This window comes from Vespula vulgaris, chromosome 12 (genome assembly GCF_905475345.1).
Source record: "Vespula vulgaris chromosome 12, iyVesVulg1.1, whole genome shotgun sequence".
NCBI lineage: Eukaryota > Metazoa > Arthropoda > Insecta > Hymenoptera > Vespidae > Vespula > Vespula vulgaris.
In genome coordinates this window covers 3222501-3235000 of record NC_066597.1, presented here as the reverse complement: position 1 = coordinate 3235000, position 12500 = coordinate 3222501, and the positions used below count along the sequence as shown (strand labels likewise).

The 12500-nt window shown below is 32.9% G+C and overlaps 1 protein-coding gene across 22 annotated transcripts in view; it reads right to left on the bottom strand.

The window, feature by feature from the left end:
• The window catches only part of LOC127068236 (polypyrimidine tract-binding protein 1), a 390025-nt gene that overhangs the window by 31244 nt on the left and 346281 nt on the right, over positions 1–12500 (bottom strand). For all 22 annotated transcript variants that reach the window (XR_007782879.1, XM_051004116.1, XM_051004120.1 and 19 more), the window contains one exon: positions 7962–8099. Coding sequence is in view for 21 of the 22 variants with exons in the window: in XM_051004116.1 (XP_050860073.1) it covers positions 7962–8099 (138 nt within the window). In the remaining variant the exon portion in view is untranslated. The remainder of the gene's footprint in view (positions 1–7961; positions 8100–12500) is intronic.

The following is a 12500-nucleotide window of genomic DNA, read 5'->3' as shown; positions in this document are numbered from 1 at the left end:
CCAATGGCCATAGCTCATTGGACCCACGAGGATTTTGCTGGGTTCTGCTCTCGTATCGAGGGATTACAGGTACTAGTCTCACCCTCCTTATGCTCACCAAACCTCCACGTCTCTCCCTTACCACCCTCCTCCTCCTCCTTCTCCTCATTTCTCCCTCATCGTTTCTCCTCCATAGGTCTCTCATCCCATATATCGCTCGCTCGGACGAACAACGTAAGCGTGTCCACATCCGTACGAAACAGAGGACACAGAGAGATAGAGACACAAAGAGACACATAGTGTGTGTGTGTGTGTGTGTGTGAGAGAGAGAGCTTATTGATTGATGTAACAGTTATTAATTCGCACGGCCGATTATCGCTTGGTATATCTCTACGGAACGTTCCCCGGAATAATGCAATAACGGCTAATAATAGTAACGTAATTTCATCCGCGTCGATGTCGTTACTTGGCCATTATTCAGGATCTACTCATCCTATCTCTCTCTCTCTCTCTCTCTCTCTCTCTTTCTGTTTCTATGTTCGTCTCCGTCTCTCTAAGATCATTTCCTTTTCGCAATAATTATTACATCGTTGTTAGTCCCTTCATTTCTGATAGGTAATAAATATGTCAATATTCAATACAATAAAGGTTATGTAAGTTGAAGGTTATATTAATTCAAAGGTTAACGTGATGTTTCATCGTGCGCGAATGCCTACGTATGGGACATAATTTCAATCGATTATAATTGTATTAACGTAAGTTCATTGTTGGTTAAATATACCAAAAAAAAAAAAAAGAAAAAGGAAAAGATTGATTCTTTTCTTGAATTTTTTAATCCTTTTCTGTCATTTTTATTATTGTCCTTGTCACCAGAATTAAATGCTATTTCGTATTAAGAAATTACTACTAGATACATTACGTTTCATATTATTTAATTATTACGAATTAAAGACGAAGACAAATCAATTTTTTTAAATGATTCATTCATTTTCTTTCCTTTCTCTCTCTCTCTCTCTCTCTCTCTCTCTCTCTCTCATGTTTCCTTCGAAATTTTTCGCAACGTAACAAGACCTCCTTAAAATTTCATATTCCAAATCTTTCTCCCTTACGGCGAATAACTAAGCAATTCTAACGTTTAATCGAGATAGATAAATCGAATTTAAAAGTATACTTCTCTTCTAACGGCATTTACGAGAGTTTTTATATTCGAGAATACGTTGGTAAGATTGCACATACCAAAAGGAAGCAAAGAAGGAAAGAAAGAACTGGCTACAGAGAAAACACATTCACCCTATTCCCCTTCTTCGCAATTTCCCCTACCTATATACATACACATACAACATACACGTATACGAAGCTACGAGAAATTACAGCGAAAGAAACGAGCGGACATGAAGGCGAGATCTCTTTCTCTCTCTCTTTATGGTTTCCCATCTGCTGACTCTATAATCCGATTTACGAACAAGTTCAGAATCGTCTCTAGAGACTTTCCTTCTCATTCTCTCTCTCTCTCTTTTTTTTCTTCAATTTTTTCTTTTTTTTTCTCACTCCCCTCTCTTTACGATCGACATTGCTGGATGGAAAAAGAAATTATGTAGTCATTCGATGAAGTCTGGCTATTTGAAATTCCTGCGTGTCTTTTTGTATTTTCTTTCTTTCCTCTCTCTCTCTCTCTCTTTTTTTTTCTTTAAAGGAAAATGATAAGAACGAAAATGAACAACGAAAGGGGACAGAAATAATTTGAATATTTATTTTTTATTGTCTTTGTCTCTCTCTCTTTCTCTTTCTCTCGTGCGCGTTATTTATTGACTCCGAAGATAAAAAAAAAATAAACAATAAAAAAAAGATAGAAAAAGAAAGGAATAAGGAAAAGAAAAAGAGCAATCGTTAAAAGTTCCAAACGTGTCGATACCCCGTTCCAATATTTTTCTTCGTGAACTTTGCGGCAGATCGTTAGAAATTTTGTTAAGCGTACTAAGAGAGAGAACGTACTTAGAAAAATTTTAAAAAGAAAACAGTTGAACGAAAGAATAAAAGACGAAAGGAAAAAAAGAAAAATATAAATATAATAATTGATGGTGAAATCAATTCGATTCGATTGAAGAGATACCCGATAGATAGTGATCAATTCGACGTGATCAAGGACGAATTAGTTTTGAAATAATGCATATTATTTCGATAATTCGATAATTCGAAAATAATAATTGAGAAAAGAGGAAATGAAAAATATATGCATACATATAAAAAAAAAGAAGAAAAGAAAAAAAGAGAGAGAGAGAGAGAGAAATATTTCAGATTTATAGAAAAAAATGTTTAAGCGTATTTAGAATCGTTCGAAGCGAACAAAAGTTTATTCGAGGGTGACGATTAGGGGACAACAACCCTTATCGAATTCCTTATATTTTCGTCTCTCTTCCTCTTCAATTCTCTTTCTCTCTCTTTCGTTTATATTTCGTATGTGGGTTGGACGAGTTCGCGCAACGTTCATTTCACCAACAAGAAGACATTCTCACGGCATTTTAACTGACAAAGTCGGCCACGTCGCAAAGCGCAAAGTTAAATACCGTGAAGGAATCTATTCAAAGAGAGGAAGAAATTCCTTTTACTCGTTGAGAAAGGATAAAGTGGGAGGAAAATGAGTAAACTAAGAATGCTTGAAAATTATCTCGAATATTAACAGAAGGAAAACTTAAAAGTAGAATATTTGTCGTTTGTCACTACTCAGACACGTCGTCTGCTCCTCTTCTCCTCTTCCTCGTCCTCTTTTACCATCTCCTCACTTTTATTCCTCAGTTAACGTTTTTCTTTTTATTTCTTTTTTCATCCCCTAACATTATACTTTCGCCGAGTAAACAGAATCGAGAGACCAACGTCGAGACCGTAATGGTTAATCTCTCTGTCTCTGTCTGTCTGTCTGTCTCTCTTTCTTCTCTGTCTATTTCTCTGTCTATTTCTCTGTCTACTTCTCTATCTCTTTCGTAGTCTTCTTAGAAGCTTGGATCAGCTAAGTAGTATAGGTCGATGTTCGTTCAGCCAGGATACACGCGGTACTACTATCTAATGAAAAATTCACGGCAATCCGGATAGACTGTATCTATGTATATACGCTTAGACAGCACAAAAGTATCTACTATATACTATCAGCGACTTATATCCTTTCTCTACCTTTCTTCTTCCAAAGAAACTCTTCGCCGAGACTTTCTATTCTATGTAAGAAGAGAAGAGGTTGAATATCTCTAAGATCGTTGTAACACGATGTCCTTCTCTCTCTCTCTCTCTCTCTCTTTCTCTTTCTCATTTTTGTCATAATCTTTAAAAGAGAAAAATAACAATAATACTAATAACGATTAAAAAAATAAAAAAAAAAAAGGAGAAAAGAAAGAAAGAAAAAAAAGTAGCAAAAGGAAAATTAAAAAAAAAAAATCGATCCTAATCTTCTATTTTTGTTTGTTTGTTTGTTTTTTTTTTGTTTTTCTTTATAAAAAGGGATGAACAGCGGACAAAGTTCTTTTGATATTTTTTACAAATCATATCGAATGAAAAAAGTTCTAAATTCAAAGAAAAACTATATCAACATTTTACTACGAGTGAAAATAATTCTTTTCAATCAGCAATAATTATATATACTTAACCAGATAGAATTTTTTTCTTCTTCTTTATAGACCTTGATAATAGAGAGAGAGAGAGAGAGAGAGAGCGAGAGAGAGAGAGAGAAAAAAAGAGATTTCGAGATTTCTTTTCTTTTTTCTCCCTGTCTCTTTATTCTTTTTTGTTAGAGCCAATAAGCATCGTTGGATTTAGCACATTGCTCGACTTCGGCAGACTTAATCTTTCAAGCTGATTACACGCCTTGCGAGCGTGTAAATCCGTTGTAGCTGTTGCGCCGGCGTTTCTGGTCAAGCCCCTTTTTCCACCCCCACTCACCCCCCGCACTCGTCCTTCCTCAGTAAGCCTACTTACGCAGACTAACGCAGCCAATCGTCGACTGTACTAATCCCGGAATGTTTTCCGGCTAGATCCATTATCGGCTTAAGACCAACTCTCTATCTATCTATCTATCTATCTATCTATATCTATCTATCTATCTGTCTATTTCTCTCTTCCTCATACTCCTTCCTCATAGATCACGTTCGATGTAGCAGATTTTCTGTTTCTCTTTCTCTCTCTTTTGCCTTCTCTCTTTTTCTCTCTTCGTTCTACTGGTCTGCCAATAACGTATTTCTCTAGAAATAAAAGACGTATACGCACGAAAAAAGATTTATATCTTTTTCTCTTTCTCTGTATATATGAAGGTATCGAAAGAAAAAAACAAGATTAAAGGATCTTCTACGTGTTTCCGTAAGAAGCATTTCGAAAGACGCTCTTAGAATTAATAAGAACGAACTTTCACGAACGACGTTGTCGGAATAAATAGAAACAGATTATCGTCAACTCTAAATATAATATAAAAATCTAATATTCGATGATTAACAATCAAAATTGCAAAAGTTCGCTGTACTTCAAAACTTGATAGCAAGAGAGAAATACAGGAAAAAACAGAGAGAGAGAGAGAGAGAGAGAGAGAGAGAGAGAAATAGGGATAGAGAAGCTTTTAAAGAGAAACAAAATAAATATATAGATAGTAAAACCCACAAAAGGAGACAGAGAGAAAGAGAGAGAGAGAGAGAGAGAGAAGTATATTATTCGTTGTACTATAGTGAATCCGCTTAAAAATGCATGGGCCACTCAACTCGACCGGAAGCACTCTGGTTACCCTGTTATTCGCCTCCTTGGGGACGAGACTAGACTCCCCTAATGACGACCCACGATATTTATCCCTCTGCTTATCTTTCTCAATCTCTCTTTCTATCTCTCTCTCTCTCTCTCTCTCTCTGACTCTCCGTCTCATCCAGCCTCCCATTCTTTTTCTCTCTATCTTTCTCTTTCTTATTGTTGAAGTTTCTTCTAAAGTTAATCCATCATTTTCTAACGAAAGATCTAACGAAAAGTCATCAATTCATCATCTCTTACGAACGAACAACTACGTCCATCTCGTGATAATTCGTTAAAGAGAAAGAAAAAAAAAAAAAGAAGATAGAAAACTTGTTATCGTTTGAAAAATTTCTAATAAACGTGATTTTATTATGACCTATTATTATTGTAGCTACGTCGTTTTTATACAATATTCAAATTATAACATATATGATTCATTCGTTCAAATGACGTTTTAAATAAATAAAAAAAAACGAGTATGAGAAATGGATGTAATAAAAAGAAAAAAAAAAAGAGAGAGAGAGAGAGAGAGAAGAGAAGCATGGGGGGGGAGGGTGAACTAAAAGATAAAATTTGTACATATTTGAATTTATAAAAAATAAAAAATAAAAAAAATAGAAACGATAAGCGAACATTTGAATATTTATTAGGTCAGTTTACGAACGACCGTCGTTTCGCTCTTGCAAGGACTCTTTTAAAATTTTACACCCATATACACAGGGTGGAACAATAACTTTGATCACCTTGTATATTTTTATTCTTTTTATGAGATATGGAGAAACTTTGTTTACGAACAAGGTGTATGATACGAGAGAATGATGCGAGAGGGGTTATATAATGTGACAGTAATAATTTTTTTTCACAAATGGATGTATGGAGATCAATAGTTTTCTTTTTTGTTCCGTTTTTTTTTAATAGATTCACATATTTCATCGCATTGGTTGATACAGCTTGACATTCTCCATAAAAAAGTATTAATTCGTGTACGTCGAAAATTTATTAGTTTTAAGAGACTTATCAGCTATTACTCTACGTGATTGTGTTAATAATATATACAGAAAATGTTTTTTTTTTTTTTTTTTAATAAAAAAAAGTAATTCGTTTATTAATTATTTATTAATTTAATTTTATAAATCGATTGCAATTCAAGTTTCTCTTTTGTTTAACAAAATAAGATAAATTCCATAAGTTGGAATTTGTTTATAACAAATTGTTTATAACAAATTGTTAATCAACTATTAACAATATGTTGCAAAAATAGAGAAAATGTTGACCTTTAAAATGGTGGTTGATTCATGTTTTTACGGTTTTTAGTTCCGGAGATATTCCCATGCAATTGAATAACATAGTTACTTAATAATATAAAAACAATAATTTGTTTATTAATTATTTATATATTTAATTTTATGAATCGATTGCAATCTGAATTTTTCTTTCTTTTTTTTGGAAAAATAAGATGAATTTAATGCATTGGAATTTGTTTATAACAAATTGTTTCTAACAAATTGTTAATTAATTATTAACAATACGTTGAAAAAATAGAGTAAATTTTGACCTTCGAAATGGTGGTCGATTCATGTTTCTACGATTTTTAGTTTCGGAGATATTCGTATGTAAATGAAAGACGTTTACGTTGACCCACTAACCTACATAAATTCCAAGAATTTCATTCATTAGCCTCAGTGACACACTGACCTATATAAATTCCAAGAATTTACTACTATTACTACTACTACATTATTACGATTAGCGAATTATTACACAAAATCTTTCGAAGACTATATCTTCGGAACGAAAAGTCGTAGAGACTTGATTCAAACACCGTTTTCAAGTAAAATTTATTCTTTATTTATTTAAATATTGCAACGATATTGTTATAATAAAATCGATTTTGTTAATAATTTTTAAAATCGTAGTTTTTACTTTTTCTTCGTAATAAGAACGTAACTTCAACGAGATTGTTAAAATTTTTATCGTAATCACGTAAATATGATTTTGTTTATTTAAAAAAAGGAATAGAAGATCGATCAATAATCGCTAATGTAAGAAATTTAATGATGAAAAATTTGAAAAATTGTTCTTCCGTAATAACTTGAGAATATCTTTTGAACTAATAATTTTTCGACATACACGAGTTAATATTTGTTCTTTTTTATAAAAAAAAATATCAAGTTCACATCGAACCAATGATATCAAAAACATACGATTCCATTAAAAAAAAAAAGAAAAACATACAGTCTATCTTCTTACATCTTTCAAAGTCGTCCTGAAAAAAAGAAGAGAAAAATTATTACCTGCCATATTACGATCCCTCTCTCTCTCTTTTTATCATACGACTTTTGTAAAACAAAGTTTAGTCATATCTCTAAAAGGAACGGTGACACTCGAGTTGATCAAAGTTAGTTATTGCCTTTAAAAAAAATAAACAAAATAAAAAATGTAAAATGTGATGACCACGGTGACACAATAAACGTTATGAAAATGAATGTAGATAACAAAATATTTGAATTTATGGAAATGAAATAAAAAGAGTGATGACGATAAGTAAACATTTGAATAGTTTATTCGGTGAGTTTACGAACAAGCATCGTTATTCTCGAGCAAGGACTCCCTTCAACATTCCCACACCGATAAGAAACTTTATTTCTGGTAACATTAACAATATCGGATGCGAGAGCTCATGGACAATGATTCATCGTCGTTGGTCACTACGGACAATTAACTAGAAGATGAAAACAAAAAACATGGAGAAAACGTGGTTGAACTATCGGACAAGTTTAACAAACGATTCTACTCCTTGATACTACCAATCATCATCATCATCATCATCATCATCATCATCATCATCATCATCATCATCATCATCATTATTATTAAATTAGTTTTTGTTTACATAAAATCTATCATTTAGTTTAGTCTCTTTTACTTTGATAAATATTTGAATGATATTTAATAAGTATAAAAGTAGATATAAATATAATAGTATAACTCGAGTGTATTTAATAATATAATATATTATTAAATGTTAAACAATTTGTTGATTATACCGTAGATTTTCAATCGGTAATATCGTTCGATTGCACTTAATTGTTCTATTATTATATTATTATTTGAATTATTTTATATTCGATATATTTGATATATTTATATCTATTAATCTATTATTATATTATTATTATAATTATTTTTCTTCTTCTTCTTCTTATTATTATTATAATTGATAAACTTACCTGATATAATATATCGAGGGAAATTGGATAGATCATGTGTTCGACGATAACTCTCAGAACTGTATTCGGTCCACCCTGTGTTTCAGCTTGCGAGGAAACTTGATTTTGTCCTGGTATAGCAACTTGATTGTTCGAATTCTGTAACATAAAAAAAAAAGAAAAAATAAGAAATGATCGTTAATGAATGTTTCTTTTTCTCTTTTCTTTCTTTTTTTTGCTCTTTCGTCGCTTCTTTCTTTTTCATAAAAAATTAATATCGTGTCGGTGTCGGCGTCCTAATGAACTTAATAAAGATAAAGATAAAGAGGAGGAGAGAAAAAAGAGAGAGAGAGAAAGAGAGAGCGCGATAGAAAGGAAAGATAAAAGATTTTAATAATGTTTATTAATAATATAAATATCATTACGACACAATTTTGTATACGCGAAGTTATTTAAAATGCGATTTATTTCTACAAACAATTGGATTTTTCTACGAATGTACTGAGATGAAACAATTCTGTAATAATTTTTTAAGAATTTTTATTTATCCATGTCTCTCTCTTTCTCTTTTTTCTTCGCCTCATAGACATTTTCTCCGTCTTAAATAAAAGAAGCCGAGGTTGTCGTTTTCATCAGCTGTCGCTAGGAGTAAACCGGCAAAGTAGACGGGACATTAGCATAAAGGACATAGCCGGTTAGTAAGCGAAAGCTTAAAAAGAAACTGGATGCTTCGAAATTTCGATGTAAATTAAAACGAATTTTACTTTCCTATCTCTCTTCACTCCCTCTTTCTCTCTTCATTTTTCTCGAATACGTAGCATAAAATTCTTAACGATTTTTCATTTAAAAGAATAAAAGCGAACGTTCGTTTGCGTTCGCATTCATGAAAGAAAGAGAGAAAGAAAGAGAGAGAGAGAGAGAGAGAGAGAGATTATAAATGAAAATACATTTTAAATATATCTATATATACATATACTTATATATATATATATATTACATACATACACATATATATATATATATATAAAATGTAATTCATTGAAAAAGCGAGAACAAAGAGAGAGTCGAAATGGTACGGGCTAGTTGAAGGGTTGCTTTGGACGAGTCAAAAGAACTGGCATGAAATAATTTCGCGATCGAAAGAGATCGGCGGTATCGATAAAAGCCCGTAACAATGGCGGCTCGGTCATTTAAAAACGAGCAACAACGTGAGCCGCGATTGTTCATGCGAAAACTGGAAGGCGATTTCAAACTGAATTACCGATAGGCAACCACAGGTAGCCATGAAATGTATGCGAGTAACTATTACCCCCTTTACACTCCCATCCCTTTCACCCTTCTCCTTTCAACTCACCAAACCTACACCACTACCCTTATCCTTCTTTACCATATTTCCTTTTTCACGATAGATACAACGAACTAGCCAGTTTTACTACATATATATGTTTTATATATATATATATACACATGTGTATGTGTGTTTGCGTTTTTGTGTGCGTGTGCTCGTTTATACGTTTTACTTCACGAAAAGGGTCAGCAAGAACGTTTAATGGTATTGTTTTCCCAGGCGTGGCCAATTTGGCTTTCTGAATTTTTAATCCGACAAACGAGCGGCGAACCATCGCGAGAGATCGAACGGAAGCTGCTAGATCGACCAAGCTCGATTAATATTGAAATTCAATCGGTCACTTCATCGACCTCGTCCCTCATCCCTACTCCTCTCTCTCTCTCTCTCTCTCTCTGTTTCTCTTCTTTTCCTAATATATCTATATATCTGTCTATCTCTATCTAGTATAAAATGATATATATATGTATGTATATAGGTATGTATGTATGTATGTATATATAATGTCGATGAACGAACCGTACGCGAAACTGATTCGTATCTTCAAACGGAAATGATTTCAATCATCTTATCGTTTTTTCGATCGTCGTTTATCGTTCGAATATTTTATCGTTTTTCTTTCTTGAGTTTTCCTTTTTCTTTTTTTCTTTTTTTTTTTTGGATCGTACGAATTTATTTCACATCGAAACGTAAGTTTTGTTCTTCCTTTTTTATTGTTTTCTTTTTCGTGCATTGTCATTGATCTTTTTTTTTTTTTTTAGAAACTAATGAAACCATCCACGTATCAATGAAGTTGTTTGCCATCGTTGTTTATGTCTTTGTTTTTACTTATTTTTTATTTATCTATTTATTTATTTATTTATTTTTTGCATTTCGATAGCATACTTTTTTCACTATGCGTATCGTCTCAAATTAGAAATTCTGTTTCTGTTTTTTTTCTTTTTTCTTCTTTTGTTTAGTAAAAAATTAACGAATCAATTTATCAATAATATCGTTAGAAATGTTTTCTCTTCTCGGTATTGGAGCTTATTGGTTATCGGATACTTGTAATATTCTTCGGTAAAAGGTAGAATGATATATCGTCGAGCTAAACGAGATAAATTGAAACGAACTTTCGTCTCGGGTTATTCCACCATATAAATACAATCCCTCCTCTCCCATCCCTCTATGTCGCGATAAACGATTATTTACAGCGAGCACTCTGTGGCTTGGAGAAGAGAGACACTTATCTCTTTCTCTCTTTCTCTCTTCCTCTCTTTTTCTCTACTAGATCGAGATACACGAAGGATTTGTATCTTCAATCGGGTAAACTTGATTAATCGAAAGATGAAACTAAAATTCGTTGGGAAATTTATCGGATAGAAAATAAGAAAACAGGATCCACTAATCCTGAATATATTTCTTTCTCGTTGATTTCGATGAGAAAGAAAGAAAGAGATATACATGTACAATTTGTTACAATATCACGGACCGATAAGCAACTTGAAAATTGAAAATTGGATAAATGACAATGAGCATATTAAAGAAAATACGATTTATCGAAGAAGTTAACTGAAAAGGAACAAGAAACGAATTGGATATATTAAACCTAATGAGATTATTATTTGGATTTATCTATCAGAGTGTTACCCTGGATATCTTCTTTTTCTATTTTATAAACAATTATTATGCATCGAGGATGATTATATTTTTCGTTCAACTTTAACTTATTGCGATGTTCTAGATTCAACAAAAAAAAAAAAGAAAGAAAGTTTTTAAAAACTATTCGTATAAATCACCGATGTGAAAAAAAAAATAGAGAACAAAAAAGAAAAAAAAAAAAAGAAAAGTAGAAAAGGATTGATCGAACTATGGCCAAGAATAGACAACAAGGAAGAAGTATATCCAGCTTTTACACGTTATTGTTTTTCCCATTTGTTCGAATAGCTACTAATAATTTTACAGGTGGGTTTAACGTGGCCTATGGCCATAACACTTTCACAACGTAGATTGCTAGGCTTATACGAGATCCTTGCTTGTTTTACACGCTTGAAAAGAGAAAGAGAGAATGAGAGAATGAGAAAAACAGAGAGAGAGAGAGAGACAAAATTTGTAGGTATATACATACATACATATACATATATACATACATATATATACACACATTATATACAAAATTGTGTGTGTGTGTGTGTGTGTGTGTGTGTGTGTGTGTGTGTGTGTATATACAATTTAGAGGTATACGAAAAAGAGAGACAGAGAGAGAGAGAGAAAGAGAGAGATTAATTTGGCACGATTTGCAAGTCTCTTTTTCAAGTACGAATTCAACTTTGTCTCTCCCCCTAAATCTAACTCTCCCCTTCATTCCTCTCTCTCTCTCTCTCTCTCTCTCTCTCTCTCTCCCTCTCTTTCGATCGAACATCAAGCGACGATTTAATTTCCTGAACCTGCTCGAATCAGGATGAAAGTTAATGCGCGTTAATTAATTGGAGGAACGCGACGAGCCGGATCGTTGACGCCTTTCTCTTTCTTTCTTTCTTCATTTCTTTCTTTATTTCTTTCTTTATTTCTTCATTGAGACAGAGAGAGAGAGAGAGAGAGAGAGAGAGAGAGAGAGAGAGAGAGGGGACGGGGAGAGGGAGGGAGGATCGAAATTTTCCTCTCTCGCTTTAGCCAAAGATTAATTTCGAAAGTTGAAAGGGTGCTTACGATTCGATCTTTCCACCCTTTTTTTTCTTTCTTTCTCTTTCTCTCTCTCTCTCTCTCTCTTTCCTCTCATCTCATCTTCTTCTTTTACCTTCATCCTCTTCATTCTTTACTTCTCGACGGATTTCTTGCGGCAATTAGCACGCTATAAATTCTTACGCGTGCCAGCTATAAATTCGTGGTTGGCGTTCTTCCTTTTCTTCTTTCGTAAAAGAAAAAAAAAAGAAAAGAAAAGAAAAGAGAAGAAAATAAAACAGAAAAAAAGGAGAGAAAAATGAGAAGAAGAGAGAGAAAGAGAAAGAGAAGAAAATATAAAATAAAGGAAGATAACTCTCGTTCTTCGTCGATTTCGTTTGTCCAAGCCATTCGTTTTCTTTTCGAGGGTAGACGGCGAAGAAAATCGAAAGATTCTTCGAGTTCTTTTGGTCACGTTCAAAGAATACGAATCGTTTTCAACATAGAGAATATACCATCCTATTTCTACTCCCCTCTATCCCTATTCCTACTACTTTTACCCTCTCTATACCCCC